The sequence below is a fragment of the Phyllobates terribilis genome, unplaced genomic scaffold (assembly GCF_046119375.1).
Source record: "Phyllobates terribilis strain yellow unplaced genomic scaffold, ASM4611937v1 Scaffold_2__4_contigs__length_985480577, whole genome shotgun sequence".
NCBI lineage: Eukaryota > Metazoa > Chordata > Amphibia > Anura > Dendrobatidae > Phyllobates > Phyllobates terribilis.
Genome location: NW_027362762.1, coordinates 455,846,601 through 455,873,049, shown reverse-complemented (window position 1 = coordinate 455,873,049; position 26,449 = coordinate 455,846,601). Strand labels below are relative to the sequence as shown.

The following is a 26,449-nucleotide window of genomic DNA, read 5'->3' as shown; positions in this document are numbered from 1 at the left end:
CGTCATGTGTAAACAGAACTCGTGCTGCTGAGAACTTTGACAGCCTATACACACCGAATAATCTATTACTGATCGTTTAGTGCACATCATTTTGCATGATCTGTCTCTGTAAACAGGTTATTAAAGGACCGCTGATCAGTAAATGTTTACCGATAGGCAGTCATTTAGTGCCGCTGTTTAGTTTGTGTAAATGGACCTTTTGAATAAATCTGCTGCAGATTTTCTGAAAAGGATTTCACAGCAGCTAAAATAATTGAGTATTTTTTTGAGAATGTGTTAAATCTGATCCACAATGTGTAGAAATTTTCCGTTCTCAACTCTGTGGTGGACAGTCTGCTGAATATCAGTCCCATGTGCCTCCTCAAAGTTCTTGTTTGTCCTACACTTTTTTGACACATTCCAATGAAATAATTTGGAGGCGTCCATCACACCATCCCCACTGATTATGGAATGCTGCCCTAGGCTAATGAATAGGGAGGGAGGGAGGAGCAGGTCTTCCCAGAACTTTTGATTTACGTGAAAAGTACTGCTAAGTAGAATTGGATGCATCACTGCACATTACATGGTGGCCATTGAAATCAGAGGGTTTCTGCTGATTTCACTGTGTATCGTTATCATGGAATAAGTGTTTACATCCTATATTTCCTCATTTAGATTGACAGGACCCTTCTATCATTATTTTCTTATTAGGTATGTGGTTTCGTATAGTGTTGGACTGCGGAATTCCTCACTAAGGCTATGTGTGCCCACAATCAGGTTATAACAGCACTTTGGACGCAGCGTATTTTCGCTGCATCCAAAGCGCTGCGTCCGATTCCGCATGTAAACACGCATGCGTTCATTGAACACATACAGAGTTTAGGCACCCTATCCATTCTATTGGGGAAATTTTTGTTGCGGAGACTAGCGTCTCCGCAACAGAAATTGACATGCTGCGGCTCATAAAGCTACGTCCGCGGTGAGTGTACAAGGCGTCAAATAGAAGCACAGTGGGTGTGAGATTTCTATAAATCTCATCCACTGTGCTTCTACTGTACAACGCAGCATTTTTGACACAGCGCAGGTGAGCTGTGTCCAAAACGCTGATCATACGGATCATGGGCACGTTACCTAACTTTACAGTTTTGGCCAGAAGTTTTGAGGCTGACACATTTTGGTTTTCACACAGGCCAAATCCTGCTTGATGACAACCAATTCTTGTCTAATCAGTGCTGGGAGGTTTTCACAATTTTTAATGTGTTTTTGTTTATCCATACGTTTTTTGAGAATTGACCACAGTTTCTTAATGGATATGTGATCTGAGGAGCTTCCTGACAATGGACCCAAAATTTCGGTGTATTGTTAATCGATCCACTTAGTTATCACTTTTGCCTTGTGACATGGGGATCCATTTTGCTGGAAAAAGCATTGTTAATAACAAAATTGCTCTTGGATGGTTGGGAGAAGTTGTTCCTGAGGGATGCTTAAATATCATTCTTTATTCTTGGCAATATTCTTAAACAAAATTGTATGTGATTGATTCATGATCATTTCCTTGGCTGTGAAGCAACTCCACGAATGGATGGTCTTGGGGTACTTTACTGTTTGCATGACACAGGGTTCATTTTTTCTTCTTCCAGATGTCCAAAAAACATCAAGGACAGACTGACATTCTTTAGCAAATATAAGGATTGTACTACATAGGACTGGAGTAAAGTTATTTTCTCTGATGAAGCCACTTCAGACTTCAGACACACCTTCTCATTTAAAGATTTTTCTATATTTTCATGACTATGGAAATTGTACATTCACACTGAAGGCATCAAAACTATGAATTAACACATGTGGAATTATATACTTAAGAAAAAAGTGTGAAACAACTGAAAATATGTCTTATATTCTAGGTTCTTCAAAGTAGCCTTTTGCTTTGATGACTGCTTTGCACAGTCTGGGCATTCTCTTGATGAGCTTCAAGAGGTAGTCACCGGAAATGGTCTTCCAACAATCTTGAAGGAGTTCCCAGAGATGCTTAGCATTTGTTGGCCCTTTTGCCTTCACTCTGCAGTCCAGCTCACCCCAAACCATCTCGATTGGGTTCAGGTCTGGTGACTGTGGAGGCCAGGTCATCTGGCGTAGCACCCCATCCCTCTCCCTCTTGGTCAAATAGCCCTTACACAGCCTGGGGGTGTGTTTGGGGTCATTGTCCTGTTGAAAAATAAATGATGGTCCATCTAAACGCAAACCGGATGGAATAGCATGCCGCTGCAAGATGCTGTGGTAGCCATGCTGGTTCAGTATGCCTTCAATTTTGAATAAATCCCCAACAGTGTCACCAGCAAAGCACCATCACACCTCCTCCTCCATGCTTCACGGTGGGAACCAGGCATGTAGAGTCCATCCGTTCACCTTTTCTGCGTCGCACGAAGACACGGTGGTTGGAACCAAAGATCTCAAATTTGGACTCGTCAGACCAAAGAACAGATTTCCACTGGTCTAATGTCCATTCCTTGTGCTCTTTAGCCCAAACAAGTCTCTTCTGCTTGTTGCCTGTCCTTAGCAGTGGTTTCCTAGCAGCTATTTTACCATGAAGGCCTGCTGCACAAAGTCTCCTCTTAACAGTTGTTGAAGAGATGTGTCTGCTGCTAGAACTCTGTGTGGCATTGACCTAGTCTCTAAGCTGAGCTGCTGTTAACCTGCGATTTCTGAGGCTGGTGACTCGGATAAACTTATCCTCAGAAGCAGAGGTGACTCTTGGTCTTCCTTTGCTGGGGCGGTCCTCATGTGAGCCAGTTTCTTTGTAGCGCTTGATGGTTTTTGCAACTGCACTTGGGGACACTTTCAAAGTTTTCCCAATTTTTCGGACTGACTGACCTTCATTTCTTAAAGTAATGATGGCCACTCGTTTTTCTTTACTTAGCTGCTTTTTTCTTGCCATAATACAAATTCTAACAGTCTATTTAGTAGGACTATCAGCTGTGTATCCACCAGACTTCTGCACAACACAATTGATGGTCCCAACCCCATTTATAAGGCAAGAAATCTCACTTATTAAACCTGACAGGGCACACCTGCAAAGTGAAAACCATTTCCGGTGACTACCTCTTGAAGCTCATCAAGAGAATGCCAAGAGTGTGCAAAGCAGTCATCAAAGTAAAAGGTGGCTACTTTGAAGAACCTAGAATATAAGACATATTTTCAGTTGTTTCACACTTTTTTGTTAAGTATATAATTCCACATGTGTTAATTCATAGTTTTGATGCCTTCAGTGTGAATGTACAACTTTCAGGCTATGTGCCCACGTTGCATTTATGAAGCAGAAAATTTCTGCTGCATAAATGCAAGTCCTCTCCCGGAAAAACGCATGCGGAATTCCGCACGCGTTTATCGCGCTTTTTTCGCGCGTTTTTCACGCGTTTTCCACATGCGGAATTGCCTTGCGTTTTTTATGCATTGGACAAAGGCAATTCTGCATGCGGAAACGCAAAATTAAATGACATGCTGCGGATTTTTGAACGCGGCATAAACGCTGCGGAAAAAAACGCAGCATGTGCATAGAAGTTGCGGAAACCCATTGGGGATCATGGGGTGCGGGTTACCAAGCATTTTACAAGCGTTTCCGCTGCGGAAATTCCGCATCAAAAACGCTTGTAAAACGCTACGTGGGCACACAGCCTCATAGTCATGAAAATACAGAAAAATCTTTAAATGAGGTGTGTCCAAACTTTTGGTCTGTACGTGTGTGTGTGTGTGTGTGTGTGTGTGTGTGTGCTTAAAAATTATGTACACTGTAATGTCATACAACGGTTTATATCTGGAAAAAGTCACCCAAAATTCACTATCATCCATTAAGCAGAATCCTTGAAAGAATGTAAATGTTTGCTTAAAACCTTTTTTTTTCAACATGTATACATACCTCCATTGTATGGCCTAAGCATTGCATAAATAGAGCCTAAGGTTGTAGACAAATGGCTTAACTTCTTTCTTTAGACTTTACAATTAACTACTAAGAAAGGAATACTAGAAATATTTTTAGCATCATAAACTTTATAGGGTTCCTTCTATAATAGCATTTTCTCAATAAAATAAGGGATAATATGCTGATTGTCGGAGGTCCTACTGTGGAGACCCAAAGCAATTCCGAGAATAGAGTTCTGCAGCTCCGTTTTGAGTGGAGCGGAGGTGTGCATGCTTAGCCTCCATTGTCTGTGAGACTACTGGGAAATGCCTAGTACAATGCTCAGCTATTTTCTGTAGTCCCGTAGGCAGTGACTGGTCCTTCTCTTATAAAAATGTATGACTTTATGGAAAGGAGGTGTTCTGTTTAAAGGGGTGTGGTCTAAGAAGTGACACCATGCGCCAAAAAATGCCCCACAAATTTAGAGCAGATTTCTGGCACAAAATAAGCCAATTAATAAGTGGCGTAAAATAGATAAGACTGTTTAAAAATACGCCAGCGTTAGCCACTATGATAAATCTGATGCATTTTAAGATCTGTTATTTGGCTTATTTGGTGCCAGAAATTTGCGACACAATTTTGATGCATTTTTTATTGCATGGTGCCTTGAAAATTTTGTGCTAATGAGTATCTGGAACTTCAATGCTCATTTTCCCAGATTTTCTTCTACATTTTTGCATGATGACCCAGTGCCAACCAGGACAAACCCCTTTGCTGAAATAGTTCCTAATTGTGTGGAGCCTCTATTTCACTATAGGTTCTGAACACCCAGACCTTAGGTAAAAATAGGTGTACTCAGTGCATAACACTGAGCCACCTTACATCAGGATGTACTGACCCACATCATTAAAAAAATATTTTACTAATATGCCAACTTTTAGTCATGTTTTCAGTCCTTGAATATCTATACATGTGTGTTATGACCGGTTGAACAACTGTTACCTTTACGTTCCTGATTTTATTGCTTAGTAGTAATATTTGATTTAAGTTTCTGGGTTATTTATTTGTGTGAAGTATGTTCTTATGTATATGTGTTGTCTTTATGTATACTGTATGTCAAGAACTCAACATGGAAATGATGGTGCTATGTAAATTATAATAAGATTAATGAATGGACCTCTCCCCAAATATAAAGAAAAAAGCGGACACAGTCCATTCCATAACAGGTTGCTATAACTCAAATGTGCTGTCTCTTAACCTTTTGTGGGTCATGAGCCACTTGCAAATATTAAGTGAAGAAGCCTATTAACTAATGATCAAGTTATTTCCAAATAAGTTTAGTGTTTTCTATATATTTTATCCATACAAGTGTAATTTTGGAGGATTTGTATTACAGGTCTTAGTTTGTTACAAAGGTATATCAGCCACCCAGGAATGCCCATTCACCGCTGCCATGTATAAATGATATCCTGACATCTTTTATTGAACTGTACTATAGTTACTTCTATTTCGAAATCTCCAACATACTCTGCAGAAGGTTACATTTAGGTTAAGTGGTAAACATGCTAAATGTCCAGTGCAAGCTTACATCTAATAACAAATATTAGAGTAGCCCACCAGTAAAGGTCCCCATACACATGAGACGAATGTTGATCTGAATCCCCCCCCCCCATATTGACTGTTTTGGCTTATGGTCTAATGTGTATGGGGCGCCAACCAACTCATTGTCAAGGCTGGTGTTGACCTTGCATGTCTGATTTCGGACTGCAAATCGCATTGTTCTCTCTGAGATTATCTGCCCACCGGCTTGTCAGCTGCCAACTTTCTCATAGATTACACAGGCTGAACGAGTGTTCCTGTGTATGGAAGAGTTGGCTGAGATGGCTGTCGGCAAATCATCGTTCAGCTAACAGCCATCCAGTGTGTATGGCCTGCTTAAGAGTTTATTTTGTAAATGATTTTTTAATCAATCCCTTAGCAGACACAGACTGATTCTGACCTTATGCCCTGGGCTGTTAAAATCCTCCATACACATTAGATGAAAGCCGACCTACCATGTGATGTGTATGATCCTTCACCAGATGACGTCAGGGAAGAGAATGATCGGCAGTTGGAATTTCAAGGCCCAATCCTTTCGTTTGCACTGGAGATGAGCCACTTCCAGAAACGTCTGGCCGTGTTTTTCTCCACTCTGGCCATTGAAAACACATGAATGCTTTGTCAAGCCAAGTGCTAGTGTGTATGGCAGGGATGTCAAACTCAAACACACAGAAGGCCAACATGAAAAACTTAGACAAAGTCGCGGGCCAACCAGTATATAGTATAATGGACCCCACTTAGTCCTCCATACAGCATAATGGGCCCCACATAGTCTTCCATACAGAATAATGGGCCCCACATAGTCCTCCATACAGAATAATGGCCCCAAATAGGTTTCAATACAGTATAATGGGCCCCACAACCTTTTCCATACAGTATAATGGGACCCACAAAGTCCTCCATGCAGAATAATGGCCCAACATAGGGGTGGTGGTTCTGGTGTTGAGGGCCAAATATATTCACTCTGCAGACCAGATTTGGCTTATGGGCCAGAGTTTGACACGTATGGTGTATGGAGATATCGGCCTGCCAAATGAATGTATGGCCAACAGCTATCTCGTGTGTATGACCAGCTTTGCTCTGGTTGGAATATCTCATGGAGATTTGGAAAAGTATATTTGGCTATAGCTTACCTTGCATTTTAACTGTCCTCCGAAAGCTATTCCCTCTAAACCCCTCATTTTTGGCTTGGCTAAGATGCCAGTGGTTGAAATCTAACTTGCCAATTATTCTTTACAGTCAAGGTATCAATATACACATGGTTGTATATATTGTCGCTCAGCCCCACCCAAATTTGCAGGGGGTGGGTGTCATTCATCCTTAATGTATATAACCATCTTAATGGGAACCTATCAACATGGAAATGCAGTCAGCAAGTTATAGGACAGGGTGAGCTAGGTAGATTAATATATAGTTTTGTGAGAAAATATTCCGTATAACCTGTGTTTTCCTCATTTATTCCTCAGGTCTTTCTGGGATTTTCGGTCCAGTGAGCTGTCCTATCAATGACTGACAGCCATCTCTATATGCACTCTTATACAAATAAAGCTGTCAGTCACTGATGATAGTGCCCATTCGACCAAAATTCTTTTCAGGTAAATCTTTATTTACTCATGAACCTAGATATCAATCAATTTAGCTCTCCCTGCTCTATAACATGGTGCTCGCAGGTTAGAATGTATTTTCATGGTGACAGGTTCCCTCTAATGTTCGGCTTGTAAGCTAGTCATAAGTTAGCAGTGAATAGGTTAAAGAAATCTGGACATGAGTAAGCAATGTACTTTGTCCTAATGCCATCTTATACTATTTTTGTGTTCAGGATGAATGCTATGTGCTGTGTTTGCTCTTTTTATAGTATCAGTATTCAGAAGGAAATTTTCACCACCTAGCCACAATAAAAGAAAATTACCTGTATGTTATATTTATATGAGCATGTTACATTTCTACAGTATTACAATGCAATGCACTGACTAGATAAACTATTATTGTAATTATAATATTTTATAGTATGTTATTTTCCTAGTTGCAATAAAGGAAATAAACCCCATTTAACAGCTCTGTTTGAATTGGTTCCAACCAATTTATGGCCAGATGTATGCTATGTAGTTGCATATATCTTCCATTGACTCCTTTTAAAGGGAACCAAGCCTCCCAATACATTTCCATTGTCATTTAGAATGCTAATCCTACATCCCAGTCATATCCCTGACCCAGACAATACTTTCTATTTGCACAAATACAACCTCTACTGCCTTACTCGGAATAAGTATGGTACCCTTATTAATGTCAATTAACATAAAGGGTCCAGCCAGGGGTGTCTCTCCACCCACAGCAGTCTGGCCTTATATGAGGTAAATCACATCCCTTAGGCCTGTTTGACATATTCATGACCAACCCTGTCATCCCTTCTGCACTGGAAATCTTGCACATGCAAAATGTCCTTTATTCCTTGGTATGCTCAGCAAGGAAGAGTGCGTGTCACTTCAATACGCATACCCAGGTTGGCAGGGTGTTGTACATGCATGAGATTTCCAGTGGAGACGTGGCCAGTGAAGAGGACATCAGTCATGGTAAGTAGGCGTCATTACAGTTGAAGTTGCGCTATGCTGATATGTAGTTGTCCCTCAAATCACAATGGCCTCCGGTTACAAGATGTACAAAATACATTCTTCTTTCCTGGGCCATTATAACTTGAAACCTGTAATATAGCGCAGTTCGTGACAACCTGGCATCTCTTAATAGGGCTCCCATGAACAGGTTCCTTTTATCAGGTCTCTGATAAAACCCTGGCCTTCACCCTTTAACCCTTGCACAGGGATATGGACTTACACAGGGCCCCCTGGGTTGGGTCCACAGAGGGAATGCTGGCCGGTGGAGCTGTCCTCTAGCTAAACAACCAGATAAAGTCCCCTTATATCTCGGAATATGGCATTTTGAAAAACAGTTGAGGCATTACTTAACCTGACAGGCATCTCAAGACACTACTAGTGATACTCAGGTGTATTCAATGTTGTCTTTCACTCGTCACGCTCATACTGATTCTTGAGAGTAATTTTGTAAGTTCCCAGCAGTCAATACATGGTCTTAGACCACCATCATCTTTTTTTACCAACAGAAAAACAAACCGCCCCAACTGGTGATGTAGAAGTTCTGATGAACCCTATTTACAGACTGTCTGCTATACAATCTATCATGACTTGACGTTCTGGACCCGAAAGATTATATATTTTACCTTTTGAGGAGGCAGGAATTTGATACCAGATCAATGTGATTAAGAACTACCTTCACCGTAAAAAAAACAAGAAGTTCTGGAAGTGATAATATGGCCCCCACAGAGCCCTGACATCAAGTCAGTCTATGATTACAATGAAAAGACAGAAGGATTTACACAAGCCTAGAGCAACAGAAGTTCTTTAATTAGTTTTCCAATATGTTTGCCGAGTTCTTGGACCCACATCCAGTTGAAGTGTATTGCGGTGCACAGACCCGCTGGGTCTAGCCACAGATTTTCAATGATGTTCAGATCTAGGTACTGTGAGGGCCATTGTAAAACCTTCATCTTGCCCCTTTTGAGGTAGTCTATTATGAATGTTGACGTGTGTTTAGGATCATTATCCATTTGTAGAAGCCATCCTCTTTTCAACTTCAGCTTTTTTACAGATGGTGTTACGTTTGCATCAAGAATTTGTTGAAATTTCATTGAATCCATTCTTCCCTCTACCCGTAAAATATTCCTTGTGCCATTGCCTGCTACACAACCCCAAAGCATGATTGATCCACCCCCATGCTTAATGTTTGGCGAGATGTTCTTTTCTTCAAATTCTGTTCCCTTTTTTCTCCAGACATACATTTGATCATTGTGGCCAAAGAGTTCAATTTTAACCTCATCAGTCCATAGCACTTATTTCCAAAATGCATCAGGCTTGTTTAGATATTTTTTTGTATACTTTTGCTGCTGAATTTTATGGTAATCTAGAATTTAAAAAATGCGGCCAGTTACACTGTAATGTCCTCGAATATAGAAAGTAATTTACAATTTATAGCTGCTATTCTTGTTTTTATTTAAGGACCACCTTCTTCTGTAATAGTTATCTGCTTATTTGTTTTTCTCATTTTTTCCCTGCAGCCATTTTGAAAAACTTTATATGACCCTTAGACAAGATGAGCCTAAATAAATAATTTTAAAGTATTTATCCATTTTCATTAAAATGTATTTTTTCATTTTTTTTTTTTTATATCCCGGAGAACCTCTTTAAGAAAGAATGCTGAGAGATTGTAGCTCGGAAGCCTGCAGATATGAGTGCAGCTCACACTATAATTCATTCTGTAATTCTAGATTTGTACAATGAAAACAGTGTAATTACCACCCTGATTCTGAAAAAGTTGGACGATGTGTAAAATGTAAAGAAAACAAAGAATACAATAATTTGGAAATATCTTATAGCCATATTATATTCACAACTCAAAATTCAGAACAGAACATTTTGACATTTTTCCATTTCAATTTGAAAAAATTAACTTATTTAGAAATTAATGGCAGCAACACATCTCAAAAAAGGTGTGACAGGGTCATGTCGACCATTGTGCAGCAAGCTTTTAAACTGTGCCCCGATAAGCTGGATGATCCCTCTCCTCTTCAATCCAAAGGACAAGTTGTCCATGGTTTCCATAAAGAATTTCACATTTAGATTCATGTCATCATAGAACAGTCTATTTTAAATGAGCCCAAAGACAGCACCATTTTGTAATTGTGTTCATATGTGACTTTTTCTTTGAATGATTGAGCTTTACATTTGGTTTGTGGATTGCACAATTTTGTTTGTAAATTGTGGATTGCACGGTGAACTTTAACAGGCAAGGATTTCTGGAAGCATTCCTGAGACCATGCAGTGATTTGCACAACTGAATCATGCCTGTTTTTAATGCAGTGCCACCTGATGGCCCATAGATTACTAGCATCCAACATTGACCATTAGCTTTGACCTTTGCACACATCGATTTCTCTAACTTCTCAGAATCGGTTCATGACATTGAATATCTCACCATCTACACTACACAAAGTCTTTGTAACTTTACGTTAAAGACATTTTTCTGAAACAATTTTTGAGTGCAGTTGTTCAGATTAGTGAACCTCTGACCATCTTTGCTTCTAAGAGACTCTGCCTCTCTATCATGATCTTTTTATACAGTCATGTGGCTCAGTGTTTTACATTAGTATCATTTACTTTGCCAGCCTTTTGTTAAGCCTGTCCCAACTTTTTTGAGATGTGTTGCTGTTATCAATTACTAAAGGAGTTATTTTTTTTCAAATAAAATGGAAAAATGTTGAACTTTTAACTTTTGATCTGTGTTCTATATTCTGAATTCTGAGTCTTGAATAAAATATGGATATAAGAGATTTCCAACTCATTGCATTCTTGTTTTCTTTACATTTTACACAGCATGTCAACTTTTTTGAAATTGGGGTTTTCTAACATATGTCAAGATATAGAAAAAGTATGTATGTAAACCAAGAATGGTGTTTAAAAGTGAAGTTGTTGCATTCATGTACACAATAATGTCTTATTGACATTCCAGCAAGTGACAGCTATTGCTAGAATCATTGGTGGTCTGACTGTTCAGACCCCAACCTATCCCGAGAAGGGGATGCAGAACTAAAGTACTAAATAGTTGATCAGTAATTTAGTGTTCAGGTACTGGACAGATCTACTCCGAAGAGAAAGTGTTACTAAAGTCTTACTGGGCTCTTTCCCAAGTGTGAACAGTACAGTAGTTGTTTCTTATAGTTCTGGGGCTCCGGTATATGTGGATGGAGGTCCTGCCCAGCCTGAATCACTCAGTGCTGACACTGTACTCGTGACATTGAAAGCTTGTATGTGTCCTTCAGGCTAAGAATGACTCATCACAGGATAAAAGAGTCAACTGCCAGATAACATGTGATCACATTTAATATGGCTGTCTAACGTTAGATAATTTGCAAGAGAGAACATGCTGAAGCTGCAGTAACAAAAAAGTCTGTATATACTTTATCTGATGTTGCTACATAATGATAGTTATAAGAATGTGCAAGCCAATGTGATATTAGCCGTGGAGATTAGAAAGAATGTTTGGAGGAACACAAAATAATATGACAACCCTTTCTTCTTATGTTAACTTCTTAAGATAACTCAAAACTTGATGCCCAAGTAACTCCACCTCAAGCAGATGACTCCCCTGACAACGTGTTCTTCCCCAGCGGGCGCACCTCTGTTGTGGAAGAGATTCACAGCCAGGCCCAAGAGGGGCTTAAGTCCCTACAGAGAAGAGGTAAAAACATGGAATTTTCAGACTCCTCTGGACATACAGATATTACAAGTGCCCAATTTTTAGATGTAACATTTAGAATGTCCAAAGAAGTTTGCAATTTAATGAATGATTTCTCTTGATAAGCCAGATGCATGACATGGATTGCATGTTTATTGTGAATATGGGTGAAAGTGATACTGCAAAGTCACATGTTTATGTACACAACCCAGATCTCAATCATCTTATGTCATCTTTCAGAAAAACATCAGGGCAAACATTCCTTCCAAGATGAAAATACTCCACCTGAGGTACCTGAGGTAACGATTAGACAAATCATTATTACTGTGGAAAATAAACCTCTACATTTAATGGAAATGCTTAGATCTTATATACTGCATTGCATAACTTAAGATATCTCCTTTCTGCTGATAATCAAATTAAAATCCAATTGGCATTTTAGGGTATGCTCACACAGCGGAAAAATCTGCTGCAAATTTTGCTGCAGATTTTATCTTTTTACATTGAAAAGGTTGAACTTTCTGGGGAAAATCCACAACAGAAATAAACATGCTGCAGATTTAAAAATGAGCACTGCAGATCAATCATGTGGACGAGATTTTTTTACTCTCATTCACACAGTGACAACTGTAAACTGCTGCAGATTTTTCGTATACAAATCCATAGGTCAAATCCACAGCAATCCATTATGCATGCATGTCTGTCTCCCTTAGAGCATAGTTATTGGACAAAAGCTTTCCTTCACCCAAGTAAACTTGTAAATTGCCAACTTTTTTTGGCCACACATACTCAACATTGAAATTGCAACACCAAGAATGAAAAGTCATGTCATTATGGAAACCACAGGGTGGATAGGCATGTAAAAGATATGCAAATTATGAAAATGGGAATTTTTTTTTTAACAAAAATCTAAATTTATTCAATATAGAGTACGAGTGCCATGCGCAGAATATACATGTACTTACGCCCTGGCATGTTCAATGAGGTCATTAATGGTCGTCTAAGGAGTTGGGCAGTTGGGCAAGCAAATCATCAAGTTCCGCTGCTTTTTTGCTCCCTTTGCGTTTCCGCACCAGTAACATCCCATTTGTGCTAGGTGTGAGACAAGTCAGGAGACATTAAAGGCCATGGTAGAATGTTTAGGCCATAAGAGCTGCTCAAAGTAGCACAAGCAACCATTAATAACTTCATTGATACCATGTCAAGGCATGTAAGTACATGTATTTTTGTGCACTGTGTTCCTACTGAATACATTTAGACGTTTTGAAAATTTAGTTTCCATTTTTTTATCGTTTGCATATCACTAACATGTCTATTGATCCTGTTATTTCCATAACTCCACAACTTTTCCTTCTTGGTGTTGCAATTTGAATTGTGAATAGTGTATTTGCATTCTCTAGTTTAAGCACACATCTTCTCAGTTTATCCAGCATTACAAGCCATCTTCTGTAAATTCTTCTGCTTTCTTGCCCTTTTCTCTCCCTGGTTCATGTATCAACTGTTGTGTATGCTCTGAGGTCAATGAGACTACAATTGGTGTTGTTTGATTGACAGATGCATGAGGATATTGTTTTGGAGCAGAAGGGGGCATGACGCGGAACATGCAGTCACTTTGTATCTATTTTATCACTGAAGCTTTAAAGGCCATGAACACCATTGACATAAAAATCATTATTAAATGTTAGTTCTTGAGTTAAAAATAAATTACATTAAGTTTCAAGCTGCATTATCCATCCCTTCATTAATTTTATACTCCCTAATTTGCAGTTTACAACCTGCTCCTAGTTTCAGACTCTTGTCAGGTCTGCTTGCTGCTCCCAGTAATACATCCAGCATGTGAGGTCTGTGTGTCCATGATACTGCTGCCTTCACTAGCTCTCATGTTTCAGTACATTTTCAATCCTGGAGTAATTTCTCCTTTTACAGCCAGTGAGAGATCTATTGTACCTTGTATAGATAGACACTGATGTGGAAGAGTTTGTGAGTTCCAAGCAGATTTGGCTGTGGTTGTTCTCTCTACACAGCCAATGCAAACCCCCTCTTCATACTGCATTGTGTGCATATTTTCCTCCCTTAGTACAGCCTGTGTGGTCTGCCCTTCTTAAAATCTTTGGTTCTTTCCCCCCTCTCCACACTTTGATCTGCTGGTGTACCACCTCTTCCCTTTCCCTGCTGGTATCTCTAACACTGAGAGAAAGGAAGAGGAGCCAAGAGAGCTGTTAGATCTGTGTAAGAAGTAGCATAACAGCCAGTAGTGAAAGAGTTAGGGAATGTTCATGGGCCAGATACAAATCTGGATGGAAAAGCTGCATTGTATTACAGTAGTAGCAAAATGGATGACATTTTAGCAAATCTCAACTATACACTGCAAAAAATAATAGCTTTTAAAGACCTGCAATGCAGATTTAAAAGTTATGCTGCAGATTTTCACTCTTACAATGCATGGGGTGAAATCTGTGGCAATCGTAGCAAAATCAGCAATGAATCTGCATATCACACATGTGGATTTGGTCCCAGATTTCACCATGAATTTGCATCGGAAATGCAGAAATGGGAAAATGTTAGGCATTTGTAATAAAGGCTATTTAGAAGGTTGCCTTATTTTGCATTGAAAGGGAATCTGTCAGTAAGATCAACCCTCCTAAGCAGTTTATATGCCGATCATAGGAAGTTGAATAAAATGTTTCCTTGATATCTACAATCAGATGTCTTATTCCAGAGAAATCCACGTTTTCGTATATCTAAATGAGCTGTTAAGATCTATGGGCCAGACATAGGTCTCTGAGAATCTGCCTAAAAAGCTTATTTTAGGCTGTGTGCCCACGGTGCGTTTTTTTAAGCGTTTCCGCAGCGGCAATTCCGCTGCAGAAACGCTTAAAAAACGCTTTGTAGAAGGTCTGCCATGTTCCCCAATGATAATCTGCATGTTCTGTGCACATGCTGCGGAAATTTCCGCTGCGGATTATCATTGCGGAAAGCACTACCAATTATTTTGCAGAAGTGCGGTGTTTTTGCCGCCATTGACTTGCATTGGAACGCATGTCATCGCATCACTGGATCTGTACATGCGGATTTCGTGCGTTTCAATGTGTGGATGGTACCCAGGTTTGGAGAAGAGGAGACTCTCCTCCAGACCCGGGTACCATAGTACCTGTTAAAAAAAAAAAAGAATAAAATAAAAAATATACATTATACTTACCTTCTGATGGCCCCCGGTGTCTTTGTCTTGGGCTTCCCGGCAGATCGCGGTGGACTAAAGGACCTGCGCTGACGTCATTTAGTCATGTGATGGGTCACACGACCGCTGACGTCGGCAGGTCCTTAAATCTGCCGCGAGCTGCCGGCAAGCAGAGAGAAGGACTGCGGGGGTCATCAGCAGGTAAGTATATATTTATTTTTTACCATTCTGTCGGTCACACTATATAAAACCATGGCGATTGCATGGATTTATATAGTGGGACCAAGTTGTCAAGCACTTTCCAAGTGATGCTAAAATCGCTTGGAAAGCGCTTGACAACCCGCATGCGGAAATGCATGTGAAGAACGCTTCACATCCGCATGTCCCTGGCAGGAAAAACGCATGTACAATCCGCATGCGTTTTTTCTGCCAGGGAGATGCAGTAACGCTCAGGAAAAAATCCGAAGCATTTCCGCATTGTGGGCACAAAGCCTTAAACGAAAGGGGCATTATCAGTATGAGACATGTAAATCAAGAGGGTTGGTCCTACTGACAGATTCCCTTTCAGAAGCAAAATGTAATAACACAAACAATTCCTTACCATAGCGGAGTTGGGGTACTTTGTGCTGTGGTACTAATGTATGTATTCTAGGCGTCTAGTACTGTAACTTCCTTGCTTCATAAGTATAGGTATGTTCGGTTACGAAGCTCTTGTAATTTTCCTTTCATGTTCAATTCCACAGCCCACACCTGAAACAAATGACAGTGCCTTCCGTGTTCGTTCGCTTTCCTACACCACAGAAAACACCGATGATGCACTGTTTGTTCGGTCAGAGATGATCCAGCGCAAAGGTGAGAAAAGGGTGGAAGTGCATAGATAGCCAATGAGATAAGCCAGGCTATCCGCTGTATGATGCTGTGTTAAGATGTTTTGTCAGATTGTGAAGTTTTTCATTTGGAAAAAAAGTTTCTTGGCCTCTAATTGTGGGAAACGTACCGGCATTGTATCTGCAGTGCTGAGCCAAGAGAATACAAGAAATGTAGATACGAGTTTGGTTTTAATGTTACAGAATCATAGAAGCTTGTAACCTTCCTTCCCATTGTTTTCTTTCTAGGTTCCACATTTAGACCTTATGACTCGCCCAGAACTCCAACTAACAGGGTAGGAAGGAAACGTAAGGAGAAGAGAGCTACAGTAGTGGGAGTGCCTCAACACATTGCAACAGAACTTGGTAAATTTCACAGAATTCTGGTACATTTGGGTTAGAAGCATTGAACGGGACAAGCAACGTGTTGTGATTCTTACATTGTGTTTTGGTATTTGAAAGGAAGGAAAGGAGTTAACTTGTCATAATGGAGGCACAGTTTCATAATACCATGAGCCTTAGGCATTCATTTCACAATACAAACCGGAAACTTCATTACTAAAATCCCTGTGACCTGATGGAAAGAATGAAAAACTAGATGGGAGGCTGAACACAATAGTAACATCCCTATGCTTATATTTTATGTATACTTTTGCACATACAAATATTCAATTTACCCTAGCAGCACAATGAACAACAATACAAACTGGCCTTTTTCAGTAGGTTTAGATAGATATATATAGTCCTAGCCCAAAGTGTTTGCACCCTTGAAATTGTTCCAGAAAATGAAATATTTCTCCCAGAAAATTATTGCGATTACACGTTTTGTTATAAACAAGTTTTATGCAAAGTAAACGTGTATAACAAAACGTGTAATTGCAATACTTTTCTGGGAGACATAGTTTTGGAACAATTTCAAGGGTGCCAACACTTTCGAGTTTCATTTGTATCACGTGACCTGCACTTTCTTATCTGTCAGGCTCTGATGTGTGGACCAGAAGCCAGATTCTCTGTGAATTCCAAAGAGGTTCACATGAGGGCTCTTATAGAAAATGCACAAAGAGAAACTGATTTACAGTCCACAGTGAAGAGGCTACTTAACTCGGATAATCAGAGTATGGGTCACCTGGTACAATTGAAGGACCTGAATGGACCTCATAATTTTCTTACCAATCTCTGTATTCCTGCATTAAACAGCACAACTATGTACCAGCTATAAACCGGTGTAATTTAGTCCAAATTCTGGAGTAAACAATTATAAACATGTCAAGCTTGGTGAGGCCACTAAGACTTCACTTTAAAAAAAAAAAAAAAAAAAAGTAGAAGAACTGGCAATAAAAAAAATCACAAAAAAGTGCAAAATTTTATGCAAAATACATTTACATATTTTACCTGTTGAGAAGCCTATGGGAAAATGTTCAACCCCCCCCCCCCCCCCCACATGTAGGAGGAGGCTGATTTTGGGGAAAAAAATGGCAAGAATGGAAAAATAGCCAAAACTGAAAAAAAAACGCATAAAAAAGACACTGTATTGGGTTTTATATTTTCTTATTGACTGACAGCAAATATCTGACCTAATGTTTTTCTGGAAAAAAAACAAACAAAACAAAGTGTGTGTGAAGTAACCATAATTAAAGCAACCCTCCACCTCAAAATAAAAAAAGATGACAAAAAAATGCATAGATGAAATTCCAGGTGCCCTCCTTTTTGATTTTTCCGATGCAGTTCCTCTGATTCACAGTTACCGTAAATACTCCGTGTATTTAAATCAAGTGCCAACACTCTCTATGCACTGAGTGCTCTGGGAACCTGGAAGTCACTCCCCTGCTCTGAGATGATCCATCTCAGACCATCAAAGAACAGTGTCAATAGTCAAGCTTCAGACATTCACACCTGCCTGAAGATGGATCAGCCCTCAGCAGTGGGAGTGTTTCAGACTCCTAGAAAACACTGTGCAAAGAGAGTGCTAACAGTCATTTTATTAGCATAAAAAAGGAGAACTGGCTACTGAAGAAAGGCACCAGAAAGATTAAAAATGAGGACATCAAGTATTTCAACTATTCAATATGTATTTGTGACATCTTTATTGCATGATGGATGGTCACGTTAAAGGGTTATTCGCATCTTGAAAGATGAGTAAATTGGAAATTTGGAATTGTTTGAAAATAAAAAAACAGGCAACTTTCCAATTTGCTTTTTATTAAAATTTAACTCTGGATCATTACAATTTTTATGTTTGTTTAACTTGTTGCCTAGGGGACTGGCCACCGCAGCAGTCTAGCAGCAGTGGTCAAATATGCACATTGCTTACACGCTGTTTTCTATTGAGCTAGTAAGCACATCACTGAAGTTGGCACAAAACACTGGCGTTAGATCTGTTAGCTTCCAATCCTGGAAAACCTAAGTGCTACTGCATTATTATATAGATTCTGTGTAGCCACATCAATCCTCATCACAGTTCAGTGGAGCAACAGCATTTTAATAAAAGGGCAAGTCTTTCAAATCAAACCTAGTTAAAAGAAAACCACTATGCTAACATGCAGTATATTCACAGGGAAGAAACTGGTGGAGTCCATCCCACTCACCATCACCTTATAGTTCAGGCGAAAAAGCTTGATGTAGACATATCAGCAGATTGTTCTATGTTGCTACTGGTGAAGTCCCTGAGAAATCGTCAAATGTCCGTGCAAACAGCTTTGGATCCGGATGAGGACTTGGATACAGTAAGCAGCAAACATATATAGTTGATGAAAAAAATAGCACAAATCCACAAGACTGAATACCGGAGTAACATGACTAAAACATGCGCTTCAATAAAAACATAAATCATCAGGATCCAAAGCTGTTTGCACAGATACCTGAGGATTTCTTCAGGGACATCACCAGTAGCAACATAGAACAATCTGCCTGCATCTCTACATCCAATTTTTGCTCCCGAATTATGAGGTGGTGGTGAGTGGGACGCATTGCACCCTTTTCATCCCTTTAATTATACTGCATTATAGCACAGTGGCTTTCTTTTAACTTGGTTTGTTCAGTGCTATTACTTTTCCAATGCTGCAGAGGAAAAGTTGCTTCAGTTTGGTTAAGCAGCGCAACAATGCTGCTGGTCCGAAGTGTCAATCAATCAGGAGCTTATTTGTTGTTTCTCTTTTTCCTCCAAAGGACTTAAACCCTCCTCAACACATCGTGGCATCCATGAGTTGTTTCGCAGGGAGAATGGTCAATTACTGGAAAAAAAGTCTGCTGAAATTCCAGTAGCAAATTGGGTTCAAGGACCAGAGGGAGAATTTGTTGTTATCCCTACAGTAGATGGAAAACCTGCTTCAATGCCACATGACGGAGCTCACATCTCCTTAGCTGTTCTTGAGCAGACAGAAGCTGCTTTACAACGACACATAAACAAGGTATATCATGATGACAGCTGCATTGGTTGGAAATCTGGATCGAAGCTCTCACCATTGGTCCTACGTCCAAAGTCTCTGGCTGTCCCTGGAATGACCACACACTCACCTCAAAGTGACCCTGTAAGTCCTGTTATGTCCATATCACCTCAAGCTACTTACATGTCCAAAATAATACCAAATGCAATTCTTCCTCCTCTTGTTGATGTGGTTGCCTTGAGTCGATCCAGTGTTCGAACATTGAGCAGATGCAGTCTTGCCACAGCCAGCCCAGCCTCAATTCGTGGCTCATTGCATAGGGGGAGAGGCATGTCTTCCTCTAGTGATAACTGGAGCCGGTCACAGTCTACAGAGACAATAGTATCAGATTCTTCCACTATTTCTTCTAGAGGTGGTGATAATACTTTAGAAGCAAACGAGAAGTCTGGATTAAGCACTGGTAGGGCATCACCTGCCCCGAGCACTGGAACTCAAGATGGTTCAGATGCTGCAAGCTTATGCAGTGGCCGCTCTTCCGTGCGTAGTGTTTCATTGCGAAAAAGCAAAAAGGCTCCTCCACCTCCTATACGTACTTATTCATTGCAACAGCAGAAAGAATTAGGTCTTCCCCCTAGGCCTGATAAAAAGCCTTCATCGAAGACTGGCCATGGCAAAGACCCTTGGGTGCTAAGAACAGACAAAGTTTCATCTGATAACGATGTATTTTTACCAACTTTGGCTGGTCCAAAGCAAAATTCTCCAAGTCGTTCAGATAGAACCATGTCTCCATCAAGTGGCTACTCCAGCCAAAGTGGTACACCAACAATGCCTGTAAGATCTCTTTTGGAGTCTCCAAGTTCTCGTAGGAAAACACCACCAAAACCAGAGAGGTCTAGTCTTAAGTCAGCAACAAACATGTCTGTGAGCTCTACGTCTCCCGTTGAGGACACTTCCACTGTTCTTGTCAGTCCTGCTAGAGCGGGTTCTTCTATGGGTTATCAAGAGGGACAAGACCTGATTCCTCCACACCCAAGTGTACCTGCTCCTTTTTGCCCACCACCCACCAGTGCATCAGACCCTCTTGTAACAACAGTAACTCCTCCACCATCACCACCTGCTCATCATCCCACACCTCCTCCTTCTAGAAAATCTGAGTCAGATTCCGATATTACACAGTCAGTAAAAGAAGTTGCACAGAAAGAAACCTTGTGGCCTCCTCCTCCTCCAGAGACTTCTGATGTTCAAGACTTATCCATGGCAGATTTTCCTCCTCCGGACGATGAGCTATTTCTTCCCTCTCCACCTTTTGGTGAACTAGTAACTGAACGTCCAAGTTCAGAACAGGTTAGCGTCAAGGCTGACGATAAATCAGATACGCCTAAAGCAGAAATGCCTTTGACTGCTTCAAACAATATGGAATATTTAACTGTTGTTGCAGCTCTTCAACCTGAATTGGTGCCTTTAAATGCAAAGCCTTCGGAGCATGCACTTGTGATAGAGAATAATTCTGCCCCTGTGCCTCCATTAGACACAGAGCACACAGACTTAATTGTACCTCCTTCTTCAGAATCTACTGTGGAACCTCCTGTTACTTCAAATACTGAATTTGCTAATGGAGAGGCTTTTATGATGTACAAGCCACATTTTAACAGAGCCTCAACTACAAGCAGTGAGCCCAAAGAAACGCTTTTAGTTATTGTACCCCAAGAATCTACTGAAAAGCTATCACTAACCACTATAGAACCTAAAAATACCACTACTACATCCTCTGTAACCACTGTGCCATCAACTATGGTGGAATCCTCTGTTCCCAAAGTGCCATCGTCTGTTGCTGTTACTAGCCCAGTTTTTTCAAAAGCAGTAATATCACCCCTTTCCAAGTCAAGTTCATGGAAGCCAGTCACTGCACCAGTTACCAAGAAAGAATCAGTAACCAGTCAGAGCACTGTAGTTGCACAAAAAGAGGATGCAAATTTGCCTATAGTAACCCCATCCTTGCTGCAGATGGTTCGTTTGCGATCAATACAAGCTAGGGTTCCACAGAGTCCATACTCGCAACCACTACCTGGACTTCCTGCACCCCAAAAACCTGTTCGCAAATCCTTGTCACAAAAATCGCCTCAAGGATCCGATTCATCCCCAGTAGAAAGCCCAACAGCACCGCCTGCTTCTCCACAGAAACCACCAGAATCCCCGTCTGCACACAGATCATCAGCCTCTGCTGCCAGCTTTGTGTTTGCTCGGAGTTCAAAGAAGTTTGTATTTGACCCACCTACATCACAAGATGCAGAATCATCGCTGAAGAAAGACCTAGTGGCAGAGCTTAAAACACATGGAGGCCCTCGCAGTCCAGATGAAAAACCTCCAATACAGAGGAAACCCAGCAAGATTCCCCCTCCTGTGGCAAGAAAACCTTCAGTTGGGGTACCTCGGACTCCCACAAGCCCTCCAAGCTCAACAGGCGGCACAAATGGCAGTGTATTCACACCCAGAGACACGGAATTAGCTCCTTCCACTACAGCAGCTGTCACATCTGGGACCCAGGCAGGCCAAAACCAACAACAAAAAAGCCAGACGGAACAAGGTAATTTATTTCTATTAACTTTTATGGGAATAGTAAAGGTTGATTGAAGTTTTCAAGACAGCATTATGGCTACTTTTTATACTGAACCAAGATGGGTCTCCCATTTAAGTGCACGGGGCTCCTTCTGTACCTATGTATGCCTTTGATTTCATATTTCCTATCGAATTTTACTGAAGTGAAAACTGTAATGCTCCATTGGGAAGAGTAGCTCTGTACATACACCACCCAACTTAGCTTTTGAATAAGAATAGGGAGCCTCCTGGCTTCTGCACCCTACCGTATGGGTCCTGTGCACACGGCTTTAATGTGCAGAAATCAAAGTTAGAGTAGTCATACTAGAACTCAATATTATACGTAGAGTAAGCAACAGATAATTAATAATTTTAATAGGTATTTATAGTATGAAAAGTAATAGTTTTTTTTAATAAACTGCATTTGTGAAAGGGATTTACAATGAGAAAAGTGGATTATTTAAAAGAAAAGTGAAACTAAGCCTCATATTAAAATGTTAAAGATGGAAAAATAATTCTTAAAAAAATAAATTGGAGGGTGCTGTCTGGTCAAAATGTATTGATGATCTTTCCACAGGACAGGTCATCAATATGAGATCGGTGGGGTCCGGCACTGATCAGTTCTTATTTGCTCTGGCATGTAAATACCTGCGGCCGTGTTCTACAGAACAGCTCTTTTCTTTTTAATATGTTGTTCTGCAGTACCCGGCCACTGCTGTTACACATTGAATAGGGGGATCTGCGCAGTGCAGCTCCGCTCAATGTGTTTACATCAGTATGTTGTAAGCGGACAACCTCTTGATTGGGACGTCATAACTGGAGTCTGCTGCAGCTTTCAGGATGACCTATCTGCATTCTTGTGCTGACTGGTCTCTGTATAATCACACTATCCCTGTTCTTAGTTTCAATTTCATTATTTTTCTAGCTATGGGTATGCTCTCATACTCATTATTTACAAGAGTATTCACTGCAGAATGCAAGGTTGGCCCTGCTGTGGAAATGCACCAAGATATGCTGGCAAACCCAGCATGGGGATTAGTCCCATTGTCATTCATTGGGGTTAATCTCTGGCTTTTTTTTCTATGCTGAATCTGCAAGAAGAATAAACATGCTCATTCATCTTGTGGACTATTTATTTTCACTGGTCTGGACAAAACAAATAACTTTTCTGTAGCATATGAATGGGATATAATATGTCCTATTCACTGGCACTGTGTCATGAAGACAATTAAACATAGGAGGGATGAGATGCTTATTCTGCTTGTTTTTAATAATCTGATTGGCATATGCAAAAGACTGCAAACCACCACAACACATAACCAGTTTGTTCAGTTTTCCAAATTGCTAACTTTATCTAAAAATCAGAAATCATGCAAATTTCACTGGGCATAACACTAATCTCATACCTCCTGTGCTGTACAGATCACTTTTAGCACTCATTATCATTACAGGCAGGATTACAATTACAGAAACACCTTTTTATATGGTAGATAACATTGCTTACCATTCACAGTAGGTGACAGTCACAGCTCACTTCCTCCTCCTCCTTTCACATTGATCTTTGTGCAGATCAGAGCCTGATAACAAATCTCTTCTGTAGAAAGTCATTAAGTCAGAGCCATTATATTGCTGCAGAAAAGTGTTACAAGAAGAGCCCAATTCATCAAGGCGCTTACTCAAGAATTCGAGCATTAAACATCCCAAAATGTTGCCACATTGTTTCGCAACTCTGAGTTACGCAAAAATGCAGCGACTTATGGCGTTTTTACATCAGTCCCAAATAAGTAGACGGAGCTTAGGTGTGATGGGATATGGCGAATCCAAACTTTTGATCAAATATAGCCATGACTAATACATTTGAAGGGTACTCTAACCCTCTTCAAGCTATTGTGGTCTGTGTAAAGTTATCAGGTTCTACTAGTGATACAAATCTAGATCTGATTAGTAATGTTGGAAGGTATTAACGACAGAAGAAATGATATTGACAAAGGTCAAATCAGAGTTTGCAGATTATAGACCTGGTGTAAAATTCTTATTAATGAAAATGGTAGTGAGGTGCAAACTGATACCAATATCCTGTGGGGTTTGTAGTCCTACCATTTGTAGTCTTGGTTGGGAGGAAGCGGTAAATGGCAAATACTATTTAAAGGGAACCTGTTATGTCCAGAAACACTACTTACCTGCAGACATAGAGGTAATTTACAGTTAAATTGTGTTTAAATTTCTTCCAGGCTTACTGGAGCAGCGGCTACAGGGAGAAAATGAAGTTGTATTCTGCCTTCAGTCGTGCCGCTCGCTTTCAGTCATCGAGGCGGTGCTCACTATACAGTGAGCATGCTGTAATCACTCCCGTCACTTTGCGTGACAGCCTGCTCTGTAGTGCGTGTGTGCAGAGCAGGCTCTCAATCAATGTTTCGGGGAGTGATGACAATTCACTCACTGTGCAGGGAGAGGTGACTGACCTGCACCACCCCAAAGAATGGAATGCAACAATTGCAGTTTGAATATAATCTCCCTTTGGCTGCTGCTCCTGTAAAGGGTTCAAGTGTTAAATTACATCCAGATTATCCCTAGATCTGCAGATAAATAGCATTTCTGGACGTGACAGGCTCCCTTTAATTACCAATATCATTGTATTAATGAAATGCACAACTAGAAGTAATACATATTTTCTTTCTTTCAGCCTAAACCTGTCACAAGGAATATTCAGGGTTCTGCTGTCTCAGGGATCCTCTGATGCTCCACAAGACCCCAGAAGCTGCTGGACTCACAACAATTGCCTTAACTGTGTATATATAGAGTCTTAAAGCACCAACGTGTGTTGAAGTTCATTTTTATGACTTCATTATCTTATACTACTGTATCGGTTCAGCTGGAGAACTTTGAATGGAGCGCCATCTGGTGGAAAGCCAGTATTGTACACTGTGGTGGCTACCTACGGTACTGCACCTTTTCTTCTGGTGTAAATGTTATTTAAAACAGTGATCTGCTGGAGCAGTTAGGAAAAAAATCGAGGTGTACACATAAATGTCTCATTCCTGCTGTTCTCTTAGGTTTGAAGGTCATTTAATGCTGTTGGTAAGCTTAGAGTTCTGCACAATGTAATGCTAGAAATCAGCACTTTTTTCTATAATGCCGCAGCTACCTTGCAACCCTGTGGTATTCCAACTCTTATTTTATACTTGGAGTCATTCCTGTTAGCCGACATATACAAAAGAGCCAGAGAGCTTTTCTTAGATGCCTACATACATTGTGGGAATCTACTTTGTGGTTAGTAATGTTGCAAATTAGCTTATTAAGCCGCTGCTATAGCACTGTACCCACTGAATCCACAATCTAATCTGGACAGCACATAATGGAGCAAGGTCGGAATAGAAATAATGAATGAATTGTAAATTTTACGTAGATAGCTTTCAGGAAGCTGCCTTACCACCTACTGCACTTAAAGGGGTTGTCCATTCCCTGGACAACCTCTTTTTAAACGAAGAAGTCCCCCTTGTAAAATAAAAACAACACTCATCTCCTGCACTGGCGCCGTTCCAACGAAGTCAGCGCTGGGTCTCCCATGACATTGTTATGCTATACTAGCAGCCCGAGTTCCGAAACAAATAGGTTTCGGAAGCTAGAAAAGTGTGCTCTACATAATAAAAACTAACTCAAATTACCCATGTTTATTCACTTTCAGCCTTTTTACACGATAAACAACAAAGCTGTCATAATTAATAAATTAGTACATGGCATTACGGAAAACAAAAATAAAATTTAGAAGATTACAGAGGCGTTCGCCAATTCAAAAAGTGAATTGCCCAGGGCAGATCGCGGGGAAATTTCTCTGTATGCCATATCACCTTCAGCTGATCCTGTTAAAATCTCTGCCTCAAGAACATTTCTATTCAATGATGTTACAACTAATCGTGTACCATTGCGGAGGCCTCGTTTTGTATTCAAATTTCTATACAACATAATAATGCTGTCCACCTTAGGTCTAAGGCAGTCACTTGGCTTGCCTGATGGGGTTAAGCTATTTAAAAATTCAATAGGAAAATGTTCCCTTTCATCGTCATCTACAACAACAGAGTTATCGCTCCAACATCAGCTGATGTTTTTCTCAGACTCACCTCAACATTAAGCTCTTTATGTAGTAATGAGGAGCCCTGATGCCAATCAGTGGCCGCTACTGGGCTGCTGTGTTCTCACCTTTGCTTGTTCATCTGAAAGAAGCGAGAGCGGAGCAGCCCAAAAGCAGCCTCTGATTTGCTGCAGGGCTCATATAGCATAACAATGTCATGTGAGCACCGGGAGACCTGACATAGTAGGCGAATATCTGTTATATTCATTTTACAAGGGGAACTACTTTATTAAAAAAAGGGGTGGTAGATAACCCCTTTAATGCCATGCTTGTTGCAGTGTGAACATATATTGGAAACCTACTTTAACTGTCTAAATACACTTTCAATTGACATGTCTATCGTTTCCTTACACCACTAGACCACTTGTGTTACAGATTAGAATACGCACCTTATGATTCAGTGTTAATTCTAAGCACATTCTCACATTATACTGTAAAATAAGTGAGCAGTAATGCACAGATCGCTTCTAATATCCACATCTTGCTGATCTGAAATTTATATTTCAATAGACAATCTAATAA

The 26,449-nt window shown here is 40.3% G+C and overlaps 1 protein-coding gene across 2 annotated transcripts in view; it reads left to right on the top strand.

Annotated features, from left to right (window-relative positions):
* The window catches only part of NHSL3 (NHS like 3), a 37,200-nt gene extending 11,641 nt beyond the window's left edge, over positions 1-25,559 (top strand). Inside the window, exons 2-7 of one of the 2 annotated variants that reach the window (XM_073665656.1) lie at positions 11,636-11,779; positions 12,017-12,066; positions 15,698-15,806; positions 16,070-16,186; positions 18,986-21,787; positions 24,482-25,559. In XM_073665656.1, the coding sequence (XP_073521757.1) occupies positions 11,636-11,779; positions 12,017-12,066; positions 15,698-15,806; positions 16,070-16,186; positions 18,986-21,787; positions 24,482-24,486 (3,227 nt within the window). In that variant the 3' untranslated portion in view covers positions 24,487-25,559. Of the gene's footprint in view, positions 1-11,635; positions 11,780-12,016; positions 12,076-15,697; positions 15,807-16,069; positions 16,187-18,985; positions 21,788-24,481 lie in introns of both variants that reach the window. The other variant, XM_073665655.1, reaches the window with a different exon arrangement.
* Positions 25,560-26,449: the final 890 nt, after the last annotated feature.